Source organism: Salvia hispanica, chromosome 3 (genome assembly GCF_029641045.1).
Source record: "Salvia hispanica isolate PSC_SH4W2 chromosome 3, Shi_PSC_v1, whole genome shotgun sequence".
Taxonomy (NCBI): domain Eukaryota; kingdom Viridiplantae; phylum Streptophyta; class Magnoliopsida; order Lamiales; family Lamiaceae; genus Salvia; species Salvia hispanica.
In genome coordinates this window covers 40,075,350-40,094,844 of record NC_142694.1, presented here as the reverse complement: position 1 = coordinate 40,094,844, position 19,495 = coordinate 40,075,350, and the positions used below count along the sequence as shown (strand labels likewise).

General features: G+C 34.1%; 3 protein-coding genes and 2 long non-coding RNA genes across 5 annotated transcripts; 1 reads left to right on the top strand and 4 right to left on the bottom strand.

The window, feature by feature from the left end:
- Nucleotides 1-3,149: 3,149 nt before the first annotated feature.
- LOC148930768 (uncharacterized) lies at nucleotides 3,150-4,492 on the bottom strand. Its single transcript, XM_089066841.1, has 2 exons — nucleotides 4,389-4,492; nucleotides 3,150-3,954 (listed from the first exon to the last, which is right to left on the bottom strand). Exon 2 carries the CDS (start codon nucleotides 3,944-3,946, stop codon nucleotides 3,380-3,382), a length of 567 nt encoding a protein of 188 aa, XP_088922967.1. The 5' UTR covers nucleotides 3,947-3,954; nucleotides 4,389-4,492; the 3' UTR covers nucleotides 3,150-3,379.
- Nucleotides 4,493-7,415: 2,923 nt separating this feature from the next.
- LOC148930767 (uncharacterized) lies at nucleotides 7,416-8,462 on the bottom strand. Its single transcript, XM_089066611.1, has one exon. It carries the CDS (start codon nucleotides 8,460-8,462, stop codon nucleotides 7,416-7,418), a length of 1,047 nt encoding a protein of 348 aa, XP_088922737.1.
- A 9-nt stretch (nucleotides 8,463-8,471) lies between these two features.
- On the bottom strand, nucleotides 8,472-11,072 carry LOC125216555 (uncharacterized). Its single transcript, XM_089067753.1, has 5 exons — nucleotides 10,945-11,072; nucleotides 10,470-10,589; nucleotides 9,750-10,188; nucleotides 8,732-9,658; nucleotides 8,472-8,635 (listed from the first exon to the last, which is right to left on the bottom strand). Exons 3-5 carry the CDS (start codon nucleotides 10,040-10,042, stop codon nucleotides 8,620-8,622), a joined length of 1,236 nt encoding a protein of 411 aa, XP_088923879.1. The 5' UTR covers nucleotides 10,043-10,188; nucleotides 10,470-10,589; nucleotides 10,945-11,072; the 3' UTR covers nucleotides 8,472-8,619.
- On the top strand, nucleotides 10,798-11,890 carry LOC148930766 (uncharacterized). Its single transcript, XR_016136722.1, has 2 exons — nucleotides 10,798-11,279; nucleotides 11,434-11,890. It is a non-coding gene; the product is annotated as an uncharacterized LOC148930766 (long non-coding RNA).
- A 4,891-nt stretch (nucleotides 11,891-16,781) lies between these two features.
- LOC125216742 (uncharacterized) lies at nucleotides 16,782-18,875 on the bottom strand. Its single transcript, XR_016136884.1, has 2 exons — nucleotides 18,783-18,875; nucleotides 16,782-17,543 (listed from the first exon to the last, which is right to left on the bottom strand). It is a non-coding gene; the product is annotated as an uncharacterized LOC125216742 (long non-coding RNA).
- Between the last annotated feature and the right edge of the window lie 620 nt (nucleotides 18,876-19,495).

Genomic DNA, 19,495 nt, shown 5'->3' with positions numbered 1-19,495 from the left:
ACTCGCCTTTAAAAGGTTCCTTCTCTCGCGTTTCTTTCTCTTCTCTCCGGCCTCGGCCTCCTCTCTCTGCGTTCCTCTTTCCTCTGCTCTCCTTCTCTTTGTATAAGGTTCATTTGTTGATGAATGGGAAGACACACGGCGTGAAATCTTTGGCATAGCTACGAAAGGAATACAAATAAATTTAAGTCTATGAATTGAATTCAGACTAAAGGTAGATGGCATAGCTATAAATTTTCTGATTTGCAATTTGCTCTGTGAATTTAAGCAAAGTAGCTGCCATTGCCAAAATGACTAACTCAAATGAAAGAAATTGTCCTTCCAAGCTAAAATATGGGAAGCGAATTGACATTACAGAAAACGGCAGATCAAAATCCACAGCTCCATAGAAGCATACAACTAGAGTGTAAATTAAAGAAGGGGATGTTAAATTCTCTAAATTCTGTCCAGCATCGACTTGGTGATGATCCAATATAATCTATATAAGTGTGGATAACCCTCCCCCTTATGAGACCTTTTAAGGGGTGAGTGGCCCATTTCTAATATGGTATTAGAGCGGGCCCAAGTCGATGATGGTTTTCTCTTTATCTCTTATCTACCTCACGAGTGGAAGACCGATGTCCTTTCCGGCCCACATCGATGATGGTTCTCTTATCTCTAGCATTGCCTACCCACGTGGAAGACCGATGTCCTTTCCGGCCCACACGTGAGGGGGCGTGTTAAATTCTCTAAATTCTGTCCCACATGTGGATAACCCTCCCCCTTATGAGGCCTTTTAAGAGGTGAGTGACACATTTCTAATAGGGGAAGAGATTTTACCTCAGATTTAGACGCTTTTTGGGAGAGAGAGGGAGATATTTATGAAATTTGTAGGCTAATTAAAGAAGGGGAAGAGATTTTTACCATAGATTTGATATTTTCATCCAAAATCTTAATTTTGAGTTTTTTTTTTTCTTTTTTATTTTATTAATAAAAACGAAAATTACACGTGACAAATTGTAAACCACATGGTTTCGAAAATCCTATAGCCTTAAATTAGTTGTAGTTAGTAATTAAATGATAAGTTACCAATTGATCACTCCCCTTAACTTTATATATTTATAGATTATAAATTATGGAGAGTGTTATATTGCTAACTTATAACTTAATTGCTAACTACAACTAAATAATAGCCATTAGATATTCAAATTAAGGGCTTAGATCATCAATTCCTAAATGTCAATACGATCAACGAAAAACGTCAATAAGGCCATAGGATTAATTCCAAAAAATATCAATAGGGGTATTAATGTCAATTAATTAGTACTCATAACTAACTTTTAAAAGAAATCCCACTTTAAATTCATATAACATATATCAAATTAAAGATAATTTAAGGATTCCAACGATATCCTACATGCATATGTTCCGACGTCAACATTTGAAAAAAAATTCGAAAATTTTTAATTTTTTCGTACAGCAGAAATATCAACATACTAGATAAAATATGTCAATATAATACATGTAAAATGTCAGTATAAGCAATGTGTTAACATTTTTAAAGCACTGTGTTGACATTCTTAAAGCATTGTGTTAATATTTTCGAAACACTATATTGACATTTTCATCCAAAACCCTAATTTGGAGTTTTTTTTTATCTTTTTTGATTTTATTAATAAAAACGAAAATTACACATGGCAAATTATAGATCACACGTTTTCTAAAATTCTATGACCTTAAATTAGTTGTAGTTAGCAATTAAATGATGAGTTAACAATTGATCACTTCCCTATAAATTATAGATTTAGATAAGGAGTTTTAATCTATGCAAAATTAAATTTAAATACAGAAACGCAGAATAATATCATGCAAAATTAGATTTAAATACAATCATTTTGCAGAAATATTTTTTTAAAAAAAATTAATTTTTATTTATGGTATTTTATTCGTAGTTTTTAATAACACATATTTGGTTTGTTATTTAATACTCCCTTCGTCCGCCATTAAATATCCTGTTTTTTCTTTTTCGTTCGTCCGTCATTAAATGCCTCATTTTACTTTTACTCTATTTGGCAAGTGGACTCTACATTCCAATAACTTATTCCACTCACATTTTATTACTAAAACTAATATGTTAGGATCCACATTCCACTAACTTTTTTACCTACTTTTCTACATAAATTCAAACAATTTCTTAAAACCCGTGCCAGTCAAATATGAGACATTTAATCACGGGCGGAGGGAGTATCACATAATAGTAGGAAATTTCAAAACTAACTTTTTTTATATTTTTTCATGATAATAAAACACTCTTTTCAGCCTTAATTCAACGAGCTCTTTCCCATTGTGCAGGTCACCCAGAAAATTTAACTAACATATCAAACGCTAGATTATGCCATTAAATGCACTCTAAATATTTTTATCTACCAATTCAAATATATCCTAATTATACAAGAAGAAATGCTACCCAAATACAGTCTCATCAAAAGAGGAGATAAAAATTGAATCTTTTTTACTTAGCGAAGTCAAGGTTGAAAATAAATTAATTGATTCGATAAAATCTCTTTACAATCAAACAATTTCTTATAAATTTCCAAAATTGGTCTATTTCTTTAGTACATTAGTCTAAAGATGTTTTGATTTGTTCCTACAAAATTGACCCATTCTCAATTTTGGCCAAAAAAAATCATGAAATATGCACAAAATTTCTAATTTTCCCTTGCCTGTCTAAGATCATTAAGCATAGAGAGGGACGTAAATCATGGTGTTGCTTTTTATTGTTTCTTTGCTTGTTTTCGTATACATTACGTGATTGTAAATTGTGCTCTTGGCATATTTTTGCATATTGGAAAGGTTTGATCATCCATTTGCTTAGAAACTAACCACTCACTCCCGACAAAGTTTGCATTGGGATACATTGTAATATCCTAAAATCAAGATAAGTTGATGAAAAAAGCAAACATAAATAAAAACAGTTTGAATTTGTATTTGCAACTAAAATAGAATAATCAATTATAGAGTTCGATTTGATTGGAATAGAGAATCTTGTGCGTTAACGAAAAAACTATGTCAAGATTGTTATATTGCAAATTTAGTAATGTATGCATGTACATGAGTTACTTGTTTGTAAGTAAAATATATCAGTCGAAACTTTACCAATACTTTTTCCTACGTTCATTCCTGCACAAAAGTCGTGGTACATACACATTTGGGAAAATCCATGGATGCTCAAGCTAAACAATGGGCCACAAGACCTAGCATCATATCAACACCCCTTGATTACCAAAATCTAAACTTACTTTGCATAAGAAATAAGATTCAAGTCAAGATTCACTACTACATTACTAGCTAAGCTCCTCCATTCCTTCTAGCAACAGTAGCATCCAATACCCGATGAGGCGGATCACACACGAGCCAAAGCCGGCCCAGCAACGAGCCGCATGGTGATCCTCCACCCGATGAGGAAGAGCGTCAAGGGCACGGTGAGCATGGGCCAGCCGAGGTAGAAAAAGTCCCAACCGTGGCGATGAAGACCTGCACTAATGGGGATACTATACAAGTAAAACAGCGTGTACATTTCAAGGATGGGCCGCGCCATCTCCACCAGCACGAAAACAGCTACAAACAGCAACTCCAGCCCGACCACGTTGGGCCAAGTGCCCCAGTTGAAGAACGCAACAAACAAGGCCACAAAAGCGAAGGTGGTGATGTAGTACTCCATCAGCATTACACAGAACGTAGGCTCGTCCCTCATTATGCCACGGTGCCTGAGCAGATATCCCGCGCGATACGCTCCAGCTGCAGCAGTGCAGCTGAGAAGCATCACCAGCATCCGAACACGGCTCACATCAGCCGTGGAAGGCCAATCCTCCAGCCCTAGGAAAAGGGGGCAAATGAGGCTGCAGATGCAGCCTATCGCAGCCCAAAAAATTGCCAGAGTAGGGCTATTTGCCCACTTCTGCAGCGGCATTGTGGAATCTGGTCCAGAAATGATATCAATTTACACTAATTCAATCAACATTTGTGAATTCCCAACCAAAAATGATCATGAAAATAATGAAAATTTATAGTAGGAGTACATTTTATTTACAGAGTAAAAGGAACTGGAGCTGAAATGCTAAATTGTTCAACATTTGTGAATGCTCAACTAAAACTATTCCCATTTTTCCCTCACTCTTAATAGCACTACACCCAAAAAATTATCATAAGAAATTTATGATATAATTTATCACTGAAATGTTCAAAAAATGATCACAAATTTGAATTTCTGACGCATCAATTCAAATCATACGCCTCTGTTAGCCAAAAAAGCATCACAACGTAATCGACAGATTTTAAAAGTTTATTCAGCTAAAATCTACACATTTCTAAGTCTACACCGTTCCAAAACTGAAATGCAGAGGGAGAGTTACCTAGCAGATGCTAGCTAGCGACACTCGAATTCCGACGGCGAACGGCGGTGCGTGGCGGAGGAAGGGTTTGCTGAATTTCGTTGTGAATTCGCGGGAGAGTTCACGCACGGTGTGTGATTTGTAGTACTACGACTACAAAAATTATCACGTTCAAAGGTATTGGGCCTAAGGATTTGGGCTTTAGAAATGAAAATGGTAAGCCCAAACTGTAGGGCCCATTGTTACTCAAACTAGTTTTTTTTTTTTGTTTAACTACGGTGTACCGAATCCGCCTTTTGGCGGAATCCGTTTTTTGTTTAACTACGGTGTACCGAATCCGCCTTTTGGCGGAATCCGACTAATCCTGCTCGACCGAGCTTGCGGATTAAGGCCGAAAGTCTCCAAGTGAATGGCGGAGTTTGAACCCGTGACCTCATGGTCACCACAACTCCGCGCTGCCAACTGCGCTGCGACCCGTTGGTTCAAACTAGTTAGTACTAGGATATAGATAGGATATAGATGGGTGGTGTTCGATCCATTAAACAATATGTAATAAATTAAAATGCAATTGATCTAAATTTATATTAGTCCCATAAGTGGAAGTAAGATAATATTAATGAGATATATTGTAATATACTCTCTCTATCCCAAAAAATATACATTTTGTATTCAACACATGTTTTAATGTAAAATTAATAAAGTAAAAGAGAGATAGAAAAAAAAAGGTAAATAACCTATCTGGAGAATGAATCTCACCTCATTAGAGAAAAAAGTGTTTCCAAAATTAGAAAGTTCATATTCTTGTAGGACGAATAGAGTAGGCATTATGGAGACGTGCCACGATGCCTTGTTATCATCGCCCGAGATTTCGAGAAAAGTTATCCCACTACTAATTTGTGAATTCGCGGAGGAGTTTAGCTCACAGTTTATGATTACTAGTGTTAACACCCGTGCTATGCACGGGTCATAGGATTTTCAATAATGAAGACAATTGGTAAGTAGTTTAAAATTTAAAATAAATATAAATACAATATGGAGAAAAATATCAATCTCTGTCCGCGAAGTAAACTATCTGTCCGTTGATTAAAATGTATATAAGGAAATGTGCAACTAAAATGAATTTTGAGGGCTAATCTTACACAATTACAATATAATAAAATCAACAATATAATAAAATCAGAATTACAAAATAGTAGTTAACAATTTAACTAAATAAATAGATCATAAGTTTCCACAACAAAAATCACAAAAATAGAAAAATAGAAAGTACAATAGTAACAACAACAACCATGAGTTTATAAATTTTGAAAAACTTCTTTGTAAACAAAATTAATAGTAGAATCTTCACTCCTATCAATATCATCTTTACAAACTAATATCTTCAAACCATCACGACTTGTGACTCTTGATACAGCAACATACAGTTGTCCATGACTGAAAACGGGCTTTTTCAGAACCAATCCAACATGTGAAAGCGATTGACCTTGACTTTTGTTAATAGTCATTGCATAAGACACAGTTAATGGAAATTGTCGTCGTTGGAATTTGAATGGCAACGATGGATCAGATGGTATTAAAGTCATTCGAGGAATCAACACCTTAAGACCAACATTATGACCAGTCAATACTTGTCCCTCCAAAACATAGTCACCTAAACGTGTAATAATCAATCGGGTGCCATTACAAAAACCATTAGAAGGATCTATGTTCCTTAACAACATCACTGGAGTACCAACTTTCAGCAACAATTCATGATTAGGAGTACCTGAACATTTCAAATTATTCAAAAATTCAACTGTATGAATCTCAGCAAAGCCATTTGATGTCAAATCAGAGTTTGATATACTATCAGAGCTCAAATAAACTCGACCTTGAGACTGATCCAATGAAATCATGAATTGATTAACCTCATCAACTACCTCTAAAGTAGGAGCAAGTATTGCACGACCATGCAAAGAATTACTTAACTCGTGGGGATTCATATACGAAGGATATATGTTGGAAATAATGGTTCTAAGAGGATCTCCAGAATTAGACAAAACAATGTCAGAAGGAAGATGAATAGATACTTCACCATCATTTGGACCACCAATAACCCCATCTCCAATAGAGGCAACCCAAGAGGAAAAAGCCTCTAACTTGGAGGCTTCATCACCATATTGAACACTCAATAGTCTCATGTTTTTTGTCAACCTCAAAACTGTACAACTCCTCCAAAGATAAGAAGAGTTAACGGTAGCATTGACAACGTCTTGCCTTGTACCATTAGGAATAACTGGTAAAATTTGTCTAAAGTCACCACCAAAAACTACAGTTTTTCCACCAAAAGGTTGGTCCATACTAAACTCATTACATCCACGCATAATATCTCTGAAACTCCTATCCACGGCTTCTATACAATGTTTATGGATCATTGGAGCTTCATCCCATATAATAAGTTTAGCTCTCAAAATGAGCTCAGCAAGTGCACTCCCTGGTTTTATATTGCACATCGAATCTTCATTCACATTGATAGGAATCTTAAAGCGGGAATGGGCCGTTCTACCACCGGGCAAATAATAAAGAAGCTATTCCACTGGAAGCGACATTCAAAACAATATCACCCTTCGAACGAATCCCTGCAGACAATGTCATCCATATGAAAGTTTTACCAGTACCTCCATAGCCATATACAAAAAACATTCTCCCAGCATTTAAATCAACACTTGACATTATTGTATCATAAACATGAAGTTGTTCATGAGTGAACTTGGATACAAATTCCAAATGTTCTCTTGCTAAAGCTTCACGATCATAACATAACTCATCACTGATCAATCTATTGTCAGGAGTTTCAAAATACTCTGAATTTGGATACGGCATACAGCTGAAGTTACGCAAACTTTTGCCAACATTGGCCAACATTTTCTCAACCTCGGCCAAAGCGAAACTCTGAATTTGATCATCATTGAGCATCAAAGCTACAAATACCGAAAAAATAGTAAATTAAATTCACGATATAAATAAAAAAATCCCTAACATAAATAACAAAAACAAAATTGATTTCACTTATAAGTTACCTGAATGATTTGAAAGTTTTCGTTGGTTATAGAGAACATCATCAGACAAATATTTCCAACAACTTTGCCAAACTACATCAGGGCGTGAAATAGATTCGGAGGTCAACAAACTAACAAACAATAGTCTTAGAGAATGCGCAGATGCCCAAAAAGAAGCCTCCACAATGCCATCAACATACTCTTTATCGTCATCCAACAACCCCAATGCAAAGCAAGCATCCCGAAATGAATCATATTGAACACCATTTACAAATCTAATGTCTTCAAATGATGTAGCTCCCTTGACAATATTCAACAAACACCTGAAGTAATACAGATCACCAGAACCAGGAGCAACATAAAACAGCCTCCCAATAGAAAATCGTTGTTGTCTAGGCTGCCAGTGATCCGTTTTCCAAACAAATTTGGTTGGATATTCACCATAAGTAAGATCTCTACCTTCAGGATATTTCTTATTTGCTTGCATCCATGCCAAAAACTTGCTTTCATGAATTGTTTTACGATTCAAAACATCATCCAAATCCTCAGATTCCTCAAAAATAACATGTTGCTCATTTGGAAGATGAAAACTCAATCTTTCAACAGAAGGATCCTTATATTGAATCTCAAATCCAAGTATTCTCCAAGCAGCTTCACATGACGATATATATCTACAATCGTAATACAAACTGACTTCATCCAAATTTGGTTCAGCACCCTCGGCACCAGATTGAAAAAAGGATGTTGTCACACGATCATATCCCTTATTTATGTATTTAAATAAATATTTGATAGATTGTGATTGATTGCACCACTCAACATTGATATGACCACGATATTTCATTAGGAGAAACCGATTGTGAGGAACAACGTATCTATTATCTAATGGCACACCATCCTTCAAAACAACACGACCATTATCACTACGTTTGTAAACAGGATAACCATCATCGTCAAACGACGTGGATGCAATATATTTCTTTGGAAAATATTTGGAACATCGACCATTAACCATGCACGGAGACGATTTTCGAATAACACCACATGGCCCATGCATCATGAATTCTTTGACATTATCATAATACAGGGGACCAGTTACTGGATCAGGGAGTTCAGCAAAAATAATCTCATCAATGCGTCGAGGATGAGGTTGTTTGTCCTCATTGCTTAGAAAAAGTAGGATATGAGCATGGAGCAATCCACGCTTCTGAAATTCAACAGTATAGACAACTGCGAGAAAAATTTAAACAACATATTAGTCATCAGAGAAAATAAGAAACGTAATTAAACGATGCAAATATAGAATTATAAAAAATGTAACCAAACCTGCTTTGACAGCACCAAATTTTTTTTTTTGTCTTAAGATCTCTTATCATATTATCCAACTTTACTTTAAAAATCCTGCAAACAATATCTGGTCGATGCTCCGACTTCAGCCCCTTGGATTCAACAAATCTAACTATCTCAGGCCACTTAGGATTACATGTAAATGTAATAAACAAATTTGGATACCCAAACCATCTACAAATTGACATGGCATCCTGGTAATTCTGAATCATATAGCGTGCACCACCAACAAAACTGGAAGGCAAGATCACTCGTTTTCCATGTTTGGAGCCATCTGTCTCCCCTCGAAGAACAGCCTCAGCCAAACCATTATACATTTCAGCCCGTAGCTTTTTCTGGTTAGATCGAATGAATCTTAGTCGTCCACACTCGATCATCGTATAGGCATCCACGATAAATTGTTGAAATAATCGTCGAGAGTAAAAAATAATGTTACACTCACCAATTCTCTCATGCAACCGATACGAAAAATATTCTTTTGGGCTAACTTTCTTTCTACGGGTCGAGGAAGAATTTCTACAATTGAAAAAACCAATATCTTCTTTATAACCATCCTCGCCATAAGCGAAAATAAGTGGATATTGAAGACCAAGATAAGAAGGATGAAGTTCACTAATACGCTGCAGTTGCCTTGATTGAGTCTCAACAATAATATCTCTATCACCCAAGGCTTCATCAAAATCACCCACCACAAGAACAACAACCTCAGAGACAGAAGGTAGGTTATAAGTTCTTCCATCCCTAGTTCTCTTACCGAGCAACCTTAAACTTACATTGGGTTGATTTTCTTGATTAATCTTTTCTTTGACCATTCGGAATGATTGTACCAAAACATTGTTTTCATCCAACATATTCTGAATATCACCAACTATTTCTGAATGAAGATCATTGTCGGCAACACTCCTCCTGAAAAATCGAGATATTATTGAATCAAATAATGACAAAAAGTCTTAATTTAATAACTTCAAATTTAAGAGTAGCTCCCAGAAAAACATACCCAACAGACTTTATTCTATTATTGACCTCGTTCTCAGTATTATAGATGTACAATTGAGCAAACTTTGGATCGCAACCATCTGAAGGCAATAAACTACCAATTAAGTGATAATTTTGCCCATGCAATCGAAAGACGGGAGGTGAACGACCTGTGTTGATACTATTATCAACCTTACCTCCCATTGAGGTAAATCCAAACATTGAATTGTAAGAACGAATATTTTTCAAATAGTGGGTACTTTTCAGATCGTTTGAAAACATCAATTGATGTAATAATTCAGGAGGAGATATCATATTAGGAATCTAAATATTCCCATTCATACAACAATGCGAATATTTAGGATTTTTGGCCTTATATGGTTTGCCCAGACGTTCCTCAAACCAAAAGCATGCACCACAATGTGAACAGGTGAACGAAGCGTCACCAATATCCCAAAATTCTGTAAAGAAATAAGGCAGTATAAAATTAAAAACTAAAAAAAATGTAAAAGTACCTTGTACATGTGCAAACATAGTTGGTAGTTAAACTAAATAATTAAAGCGTGGTAAAAATTTGTCCTTATTTGAAGATTGTATATTCATGATTAATAGTACTGCATTTTTTTTAACAACTAAACTACAATATTGCTAATACAATATTGGAATGGATAATTTAAAAGATAATGACTAAATATTCTAAAAATATATAAAAAAAATATTTCAATCAAAACGAGAAAAATACCTTCATTTTTAACCAAACTTGAGCTAGCGATAGTACTCTCATTCGCATCAAGTAAATTACACTCAACATTATCTATGTTGCTCCGCACTGAAGAACTCTCAACCGTTACATCAACAATACCTACACCAAATATTACATCATTAATACAATTGTTGTAAACAACACATATTTTAAAATTAAAACAAAAAACTACAAAATGACCACAAATTATAAAATGTCGAAACATGAAGTAAATGAATATTGTCTTAGTTAACTGTTATACATACTAAGTTTTAATTTAATAAATGAGATAGGTTTTAACAGTTAAGGAGTAGCCGTGTGTCAATTGCAAATACAAAGCATTTGCTTTATAGAGGACCAACATCGTCTCCTACGCCAAACACAAAATCACACACACACACACACACTCCATCAATCATGCAATGCCGATAGTTTCTAAAAATCACAAATCGGAGTCAAAAATGAAACCGCTAACCAATTGCCGGCACTTAATTGCCCAAACATAATCGCCTATCTGGGGATTTGACAGAAACTCTTCAATTGCCCAAAGACACCAACACCGACAATCGCGCTCAAAATCGATAGACCGGCTACAGAGGTCGAAGATCGGGATTAAAAGAGGGGGCGAAGTGCTATAAAAGTTTCCAATCAACAGCTACAAACTAAAAATAGAATTTCCCAACACCAAAACTGGTGGCCGACGAAGGAGAAGCAAGGGAGAAGGAAGAGCTTCAAACAAATCCAGCAACTAACTAAGACAAAGGTTAATTCCAAGGTTTTGGTGAAAAATCGAAGGATTTTCAATCCAAGGTAAAACAACAATCTAACAAAATTTCATTGTGTGAAAATCAAAGCAAAGAAAATCATAGTTTCATCAGATAAGAATTTGTAATAGAATATTCCTATGATTTTTTTAGATTAAAAAAATTAATTGATATACTTCTAACATTATTCTGTTTTACAGGTAAATAGAAGAGAACAATACATCACCAAAGGAAACATAAAGATTACAATGCCATTACACAACAAATGTATTATCTAAGGCACTGGCGGATCCAGGTGGGGTCGCGCGGGGTCGGCCGACCCCACCGGCGGTCCACCGAACACTGCCGGAAAACATCATCTTCGACCTTCGACCTGGTGCAGTTCCGTCTTCGACCCCGCGGCAGCTTCAACTCAACCCGAAGCCTTCCGCCCATTTCCAAAAAATAAGAGAAACAATACTAATAAGAATAGAGGAAGAGATAAGGGGAGGGGTTGCAGAAATTTGATGTTGGAAAGGATGAAAAAGATGATTGAAATATTTGGGTCTATTTTATGCTTATTTGTTGGGCCACCAAAAAAATGTTTGTAGTTTAATAGGTTGGCTCATTTTGTGGATTAACTAAGAAAAATTATTTTTATAATTTTCGTTTCATCAACTACAATTTTATTATATTTTTTGTTTACTCATTTTTTGAAATTATTATTAAAATATTGGGTAATGAGAATTTTAATGGCTATTGTATATACAAATATTTAGTGACTACTTAAAATATAATGATTTTTAAATAATTATTTATATATTATACTCCCTCCATCGGTTATAATCGAGTCATTTCTTTTTGGCATATGATTTAATGAATTAAATTTTAACGAGTTAAATTAGAGATAGTAAAGTATGAGATAGAGAAAAGTAGAGGAGTGGAAAGAATAAAGTATTTGAGAAAACAAAGTAAGAGGGAAGATTTTTTGCTTTAAGGGAATGACTTACTTATGGTGGGACGTCCCAAAAATGAATGTAGCGTAACTCGTTTATAACGGAGGGAGTATTTTCGACCCCACGGATTATATGTTCTGGATCCGCCATTGATCTAAGGTATATACAACTTACCTGATTGATTAATTGGGGTTTCATAAGCAATAGAACCTTTTATTGTATAATAGATTTCTTCAATTTCTTCATTTGATTAAGTTGTACAATAATGTACATAAAACATCATTAAAACATCATAAAACAGTAGCTACAACATGGAACATCAAAACACTAACCAAAATGTGAAAAATATAGTGTATGTGGTTGTAGAATTAGGAGCATTACTAATTGAGAAACAAATTTTTGGTACAACTATTGATCTTATGTCTGGAGTTCTTTAATTTGGTATTGTGATGGTTTTGATAGGAAACTTCATTAAGTTATGTGTTTCTCTTAATTATCTATCAATTTCATCTTAAATGTATTTCATAATGTGATAGATTCATTAAGGGCCTTTAAAAACTAAACAAAATAGTTATTTCTGCTAAACTATTATAGAGAATACATAAAAGATGAAAGATAAAAGTCTACTTTTACTAATATGGAATCCTAAAACTACTACTGGCTTCAATTATTAACATAGCATAATAAGGGCAAATGAAAAGGTAGAGTTTAAAAGACAAAACTAAAATGAAGGGAATAAAAACACACCTAGTTTAATGTTCACTCATCTCTTCTTCAACAGTAATGTGTAATTGGATATTTAAAAACACAATTACAGTTCCCTTTGAGAAGAAACCTGCAGCAGCAAAGGTTAAAGAAGAAAAATATGAACCTAACGAATTCCTGAACCAATGCTGATACAAATGAGGACATAGGTGATATAGCTTTATCTCCTTAGGAAAACACAAGTACCAATAAAACTTTCAAGCTTCACCAACTTTTGAGACTCTACAAATATGCTACAACACATTAAATTTTCAACCATAAAAAGTTAATGAACATAACAATTAATGAAAACAAATTACAAAAAGTACACATATATTGTTACAATTATAAGATAATTATTTTGATGATATTAGGAGTCAGTTAAATTCTTACAGAAAGAGATACAATCAAATTCCAAATTTGTGATATTCAAATTTTTAGGATGAGATATTTATTATTAGCTATAAATAAAGATAATGCTGCTAATATGTGATATTCAAATTTTTAGGAAGAGATATTTATTATTAGCTATAAATAAAGATAATGCTGCCAAAAAAAAATTACATGTAGTTAAGCTAGAAGAAAACTCGGTATTATTGCCATGATTCTTATATTGAATCATGTAGTTTGAAATGTTGGATATAATTTGATTTAGTCTCAAACTATATAAATGAATAAATTTGTAGTTTGAAATGTTGGATATAATAAGAGATATTGAAGAAAACTCGGTATTATTGCCATGTAGTTTGAAATGTTGGATATAATTTGATTTAGTCTCAAACTATATAAATGAATAAATTTGTATATAAGATAAATTATATTTATTTAATACATATATTCTTTCATGACAGGAAGAAGTATGGTGGATTTAGAGTACAAAAACCATGTATTACTTCACACAAAGTCAGAAAGGTACTTTCTTTACCAAGTCCTCCGTTACTTTATTACTCCCCCTGTCCCGCTTTAGCAGTCCCATTGACTTTTCTGCACTCGTTTTGTAAAAATGATAATAAATAGTTAAAGTGGAGAAATAATAAAGTAAAAAAGAGAATAATATAGAGAAGAGTCTTATCTATATTATTCTCTTTTTTACTTTATTATTTCTCCACTTTAACTATTTATTATCATTTTTACAAAACAAGTGCAGAAAAGTCAATGGGACTGCTAAAGCGGGACGGAGGGAGTACTTATTAGTTATTAGTTATAGTTCTAAATTATGACATGATTTTCTATCATTCTATACGAGATTATATTTTAGACTTGAACATGCTTATATACAATTTAAAAAAGACATTTACTACTTTAAAAATTTAAGAAAAGATGTCAGTAACGAATAACTTTAGGTGATATATATTATATTAAATGTTATATGTCTAGAAAGCATGACTAATAACTATTAGAAGTAAAATATAACTGAAATAGTAATAAAATCTCATAAACTTCAATATGATAATAAATCATTAGAAATAGCCATCCAACAATGCAAATGGAAAAAATCAAACATACAAAAGCTATAAGCATAACACAATAGTTTCAACATTCAACTAATCAGAACCACTGTCTTCCTTCTTCTTCTTCTTCAACATATCACCAAAGGAATCTTCACAACTATCAAAATCCAGCTCCAAACATCTTTTAATTGAGCTTTCAGCATTGCATTCAAGACTACTCTCCTTAGTTATAATTGATAGATCAGGAGTGACAAATGCTTTATCAGAAATCTGTAAAAAGGATAATGATCAGTGACAAATAATTAATTCATTAAATAAGATAAAACACAATAATCAAAGTAAATACCTCAGCAAGGTCTGATTCAAACAATAGGTCCGACAGCTTTAACTCAGGGGAAGCAGACTGTGAATCCAAACTTTTATTGTGCTAAAATACGCACGTATAATATTATCGGGCCTAATGATTTGGGCTTCAAAATATAAAATTAGCCCATGTAGGCCCATTTATTAACTTTTAATGGAGGATTGTATATTTCAGTAATATGATCCATTTTAGAAAATTTCTGAACACTATAATTTGTTACATTGTTTTAAATTATAGCATATGAATTATTTTTTGTTCAAATATTTAAAATAGTAGAACTGATTTACGATTACTATCTCATTTGAAATTTATAAATATATTTTTGAAGTATCATCTCGTTTTGGGCATGAAAAGTCAATACAGACCATGAGTATCAATTCGTCTAGAGTTTGGCGACTGCTTATGACCTGTGAACATCGTCTCATTTGAATTTTGAAAGATAAGACTTATGAGCATCACCTTGTTGACTAGGATTCTTATATTCATAGTCATCCCAAACAGTGGCGGATCCAGAAATATTTTTCGGAGGGGGCGGAATTTTGTTCTTTAAAACGTTGTTTGCCGTCTTCTCGTACATATAAACGACAACATCACCCATAATTATTATCATATTTTCTTACTATATTTGATATATTCGATAGACTAAAGTTTAAAATTGATTTCATATATTTTGCTCAAAAGAACTTTATAGTCATACATATTTTGTGTCTTAGCTTTGGTTCCAAATATTTACGGTTCTATCAAATATTAATAATGGACAAAAAGGTTGCTAAAGTTTTCATTTGAAAACTAACTTGGTATAAAATTTCTGTAAAATATCACTTACATTAAACTAGTTTATAAAATTGTTACAAAAGTATAACTTTACCGGAGTAATTTAAAGTTATATAAAGTTTAAAGTTATAATCAACTAAAATATGTTTAATACATGCCCATAATAATATTTATTGTGTAAATTTCATTTGTTATTTAAGAATTGAAGTAATAAAATTTCTAGCAATAAGTCCGGTAATTATATTTATGACTAACTGTCTTGAGAAGTGGAGTCTATTAATAAATAACTATAACTGCAGTCCACAAATTTCTCAAAATTTCCCAATAATTAGGCCCAACCCACTGTTCGTCTTCTTAACTCAATCTCTGCGCTTAAAATCTCCATTTCCGGCAATAAACCATTATCTTCATATTCCAATAACTTTATTATCTCAAATCATCTTCTGATATTGGATCGATCCCCACTGCCGCTCAGTTAACAAGTCTTCTTTCTCTCTCAATTTTTTCCTGCGGAGGGGGCGAACATGGCTTTTTCCGGTAAAACCTTGGTATAATTCAACCTTCACGGCCGCCGGGGGAGGGGCGACCGCCCCCTCCTGCCCCCCCGGATCCGCCACTGATCCCAAACATGATTAAAACTTATTTATTACTCCCTCCGTCCCGCTTTAGGAGTCCCGGTTGAGTCGGGCGCATGTTTTAAGAAAAAAGTGTTTAAGTGTGTAATAAATAAATATTGTAGTGGATGTTGGGACCCACTTTTAATTGAGTGTCCAATAAATAAGTGTTTTAGTGGATGTTGGGATCCACTTTTAACACTTTTTTATTAGTTGTAGTGGATGTTGGGACCCACTTTAACACTTTGTAGGCATTTTTTATTAATTTATCTCAACCGGGACTCCTAAAGCGGGACGGAGGGAGTATATGTCTTGATCCTATAAAATCTATGTGTTGTATTCACCATAACTTCTATTAGGACGTGATTTAACTTTTGCGTTCTTCGTATAGTTAGTTAACTTAGTTAGGCAATAATGCTTGAGTAATTCAGTTCTTGTTCACAACACACTATAATTTTATAGTATACCAAGAATCAATCTCAATACAACATGCTGTCAAACCCATTAAAGGAGTAACTATTGCGTTTACCAGTATAGTTAGTTAGACAATAATGTTTGAGTAACTAAGTTCTTGTTTACAGCATAATTTTCCAATACCAAATCAATGTCAATACAATATTGCTCCACTACTAGTTTGTACATAAGCAAAATATAAACCAATGAGACTTTATCAACATTTTTTCTACATTCATCGCTGCACAAAAGTCGAGGTACGTACATATTCGGGAAAACGTTACATGCTCAAGCTACACAAAGGGCCACAAGACCTAGCCAGCATCATATTTCCTAATTCATTAACAAGATTCAAGTTTCTTTGCAAAAGTAAGAAACTAAGATTCAAGCAGTCAAGATTCACAACTACACCACCAAGCTAAGCTCCAAACTCCTACTCCCTCTTTCTCTTTCTCTTTCTCTTTCCTTCTAGCAACTGTGACATCTTACAACTTAAGCTGTGAATGATCATGGGCTGAGTGAGCAGCAGAGGCTGGGTAAGGTAGCGACAATCCCAACCATCACGAAGAACATCAGTCATAACAGGTATGTAAGCACCGTAAAAGCAGAATAGCATGATGTAGATCTGAGAGATGGGTCTGGCCATCTCCAGCAGCATGTATACAGCTTCAGACAGCAACACGAGCCCCACAGTGTTGGGCGAGGGGTCACAGGCCACGAAGACCATCCAACAGATGCTGAGGAGAAGCGCATCCCTCAGCCCTGTACCCTCAGTATCACGGGGCCTGCATGCATATCCTGCGAGATAAGCGCCAGCTGCAGCAGTGCAGCTAACAAGCATCACAACCAGCTGAACACGGCTCGTATCGCCAATGGCTGGCCAGTCGTCCCGCCCTAGGAAAAGGGGGCAAAGGAAGCTGCAGGTGCAGCCTATGATGGCCCAGAATATCGCCACAAACTTCTCCATCACAGAATCTGGCACAATATCGCAGTAGATTTAGCATCATTCTGCATATGTCAATACTCAACTTGGAAACTAGATTTAGCATAATATCAGTCATGCATCATTCTACCAATGTCAATACTCAACTTGGAAACTAGATTTAGCCAAATACAGTCATTCAACATTTGGAAAATGTTAATACTCAACTTGGAAACTAGATATAGCAAAATATTAGTCATTCAACAATCTGCAAAAATTAATACTCAACTTGGAAACAAGATATAGCAAAATATCAGTCATCCATCATTCTGCAAATATCAATACTCAACTTAGAAACTAGATTCAGCAAATATACAAGTCATCCACCATGTTGCAAATGTCAATACTCAACTTGGAAACAAGATTTAGCAAAATCAGTCATTCAACATTTGGAAAATGCTAATACTCAACTTGGAAACTTGATATAGCAAAGTATTAGTCATTCAACAATCTGCAAAAGTTAATACTCAACTTGGACGAAACTAGATATAGCAAAATATCAGTCATCCATCATTCTGCAAATATCAATACTCAACTTAGAAACTAGATTAAACAAAATACAAGCCATCTATCATTTTTCAAATGTCAATACTCAACTTGGAAGCTAGTTTTAGCAAAAATACCAGTCATTCATCATTCTGTATATGTTATAATCCTCAACTTAGAAACTAGATTAAACAAAATACAAGTCATCTATCATTTTGCAAATGTCAATACTCAACTTGGAAACTAGTTTTTAGCAAAATACCAGTCATTCATCATTCTGTAAATGTTATAATCCTCAACTTGGAAACTAGATTTAGCAAAATACCAACATTCTGCACATGTTAATACTCAACTTGGAAACTAGATTTTGCAAAATACCAACATTCTGCACATGTTAATATTCAACTTGGAAACTAGGTTTAGCAAAATACCAGCCATTCAACATTCTGAAGATGTCAAAACACAACCAAAACTCTTCCCTTCATGCTGATTTACCATACCAAAAGATTAACATAAAATTAACGAAAATTTTATACATTACAGCTTATACAGAGCAAAAGGCACTCAAAACAGCTTTGAATTTCAAACGCATCAGTTCGAATCAACAGTTGAAATCCTACGCCTCTTTTACCCAAACAACATCACAACATAATCGCGACAGATTAAAAGTTTATACCGCTAAAAACGTGTAATTTCTAAGTTTCCACGGTTGAGAAATTGAAATGTAGCTGTTGAAGGAGATTTACCTAGCAGATGCGAGTCAGAGACTCTCGAATTTCGGCGGCGAACGGCGGTGCGGTGGCGGAGGAAGGGTTTGCTCTTTGCTCAATTTGATCGTGAATTCGCGGGAGATTTGTGTAACTGTTCATTGTTTGTGATCATATAATTAATTTTATTGGGCCTAAAAGTTGGGCTTTAAAATATCGTAGTTAATCCATATTAAAGGCCCATTTTAACCCTAAGTATTTTAATTCATATAGATATTGTGTATTTAAAAATATTAGTTAATCCATATTAAAGGCCCATTTTAACCCTAAGTATTTTAATTCATATAGATATTGTGTATTTAACATTATGAATACTTAGTATAAATATTGACTCGACTAAATTATTTCCATACAATGAACATATATTTTATTTTTAAATTGTTCTATAGTTATAGCATATGAAACATTTTTTCTATAAATATTTGAAATAATAAATCTGAGGGAAGTGATCAATTGCTAACTTATCATTTAATTGCTAACTACAACTAATTTAAAGCCATATGATTTTAGAAAACGTGTGGTCTACAATTTGTCACGTGTAATTTTCGTTTTTATTAATTAAATCGAAAAAGATATAAAAAAACTCCAAATTAAGGTTTTGGATGAAAATGTCAATATAGTGTTTCGAAAATATCAACACAATGCTTTGAGAATGTCAACACAATTTAGGGTTGACATTGTATATGCTTTAT

Excerpts from the sequence above, each read along its gene's own strand:
- LOC148930768 (XM_089066841.1), bottom strand. The coding sequence starts at position 3,946 with ATGCCGCTGCAGAAGTGGGCAAATAGCCCTACTCTGGCAATTTTTTGG.
- LOC148930767 (XM_089066611.1), bottom strand. The coding sequence starts at position 8,462 with ATGCATGGGCCATGTGGTGTTATTCGAAAATCGTCTCCGTGCATGGTT.
- LOC125216555 (XM_089067753.1), bottom strand. The coding sequence starts at position 10,042 with ATGATATCTCCTCCTGAATTATTACATCAATTGATGTTTTCAAACGAT. Across the intron at positions 9,659-9,749 it reads AATAGAATAAAGTCTGTTGG|GAGGAGTGTTGCCGACAATG; the intron begins GTATGTTTTTCT and ends TCGATTTTTCAG.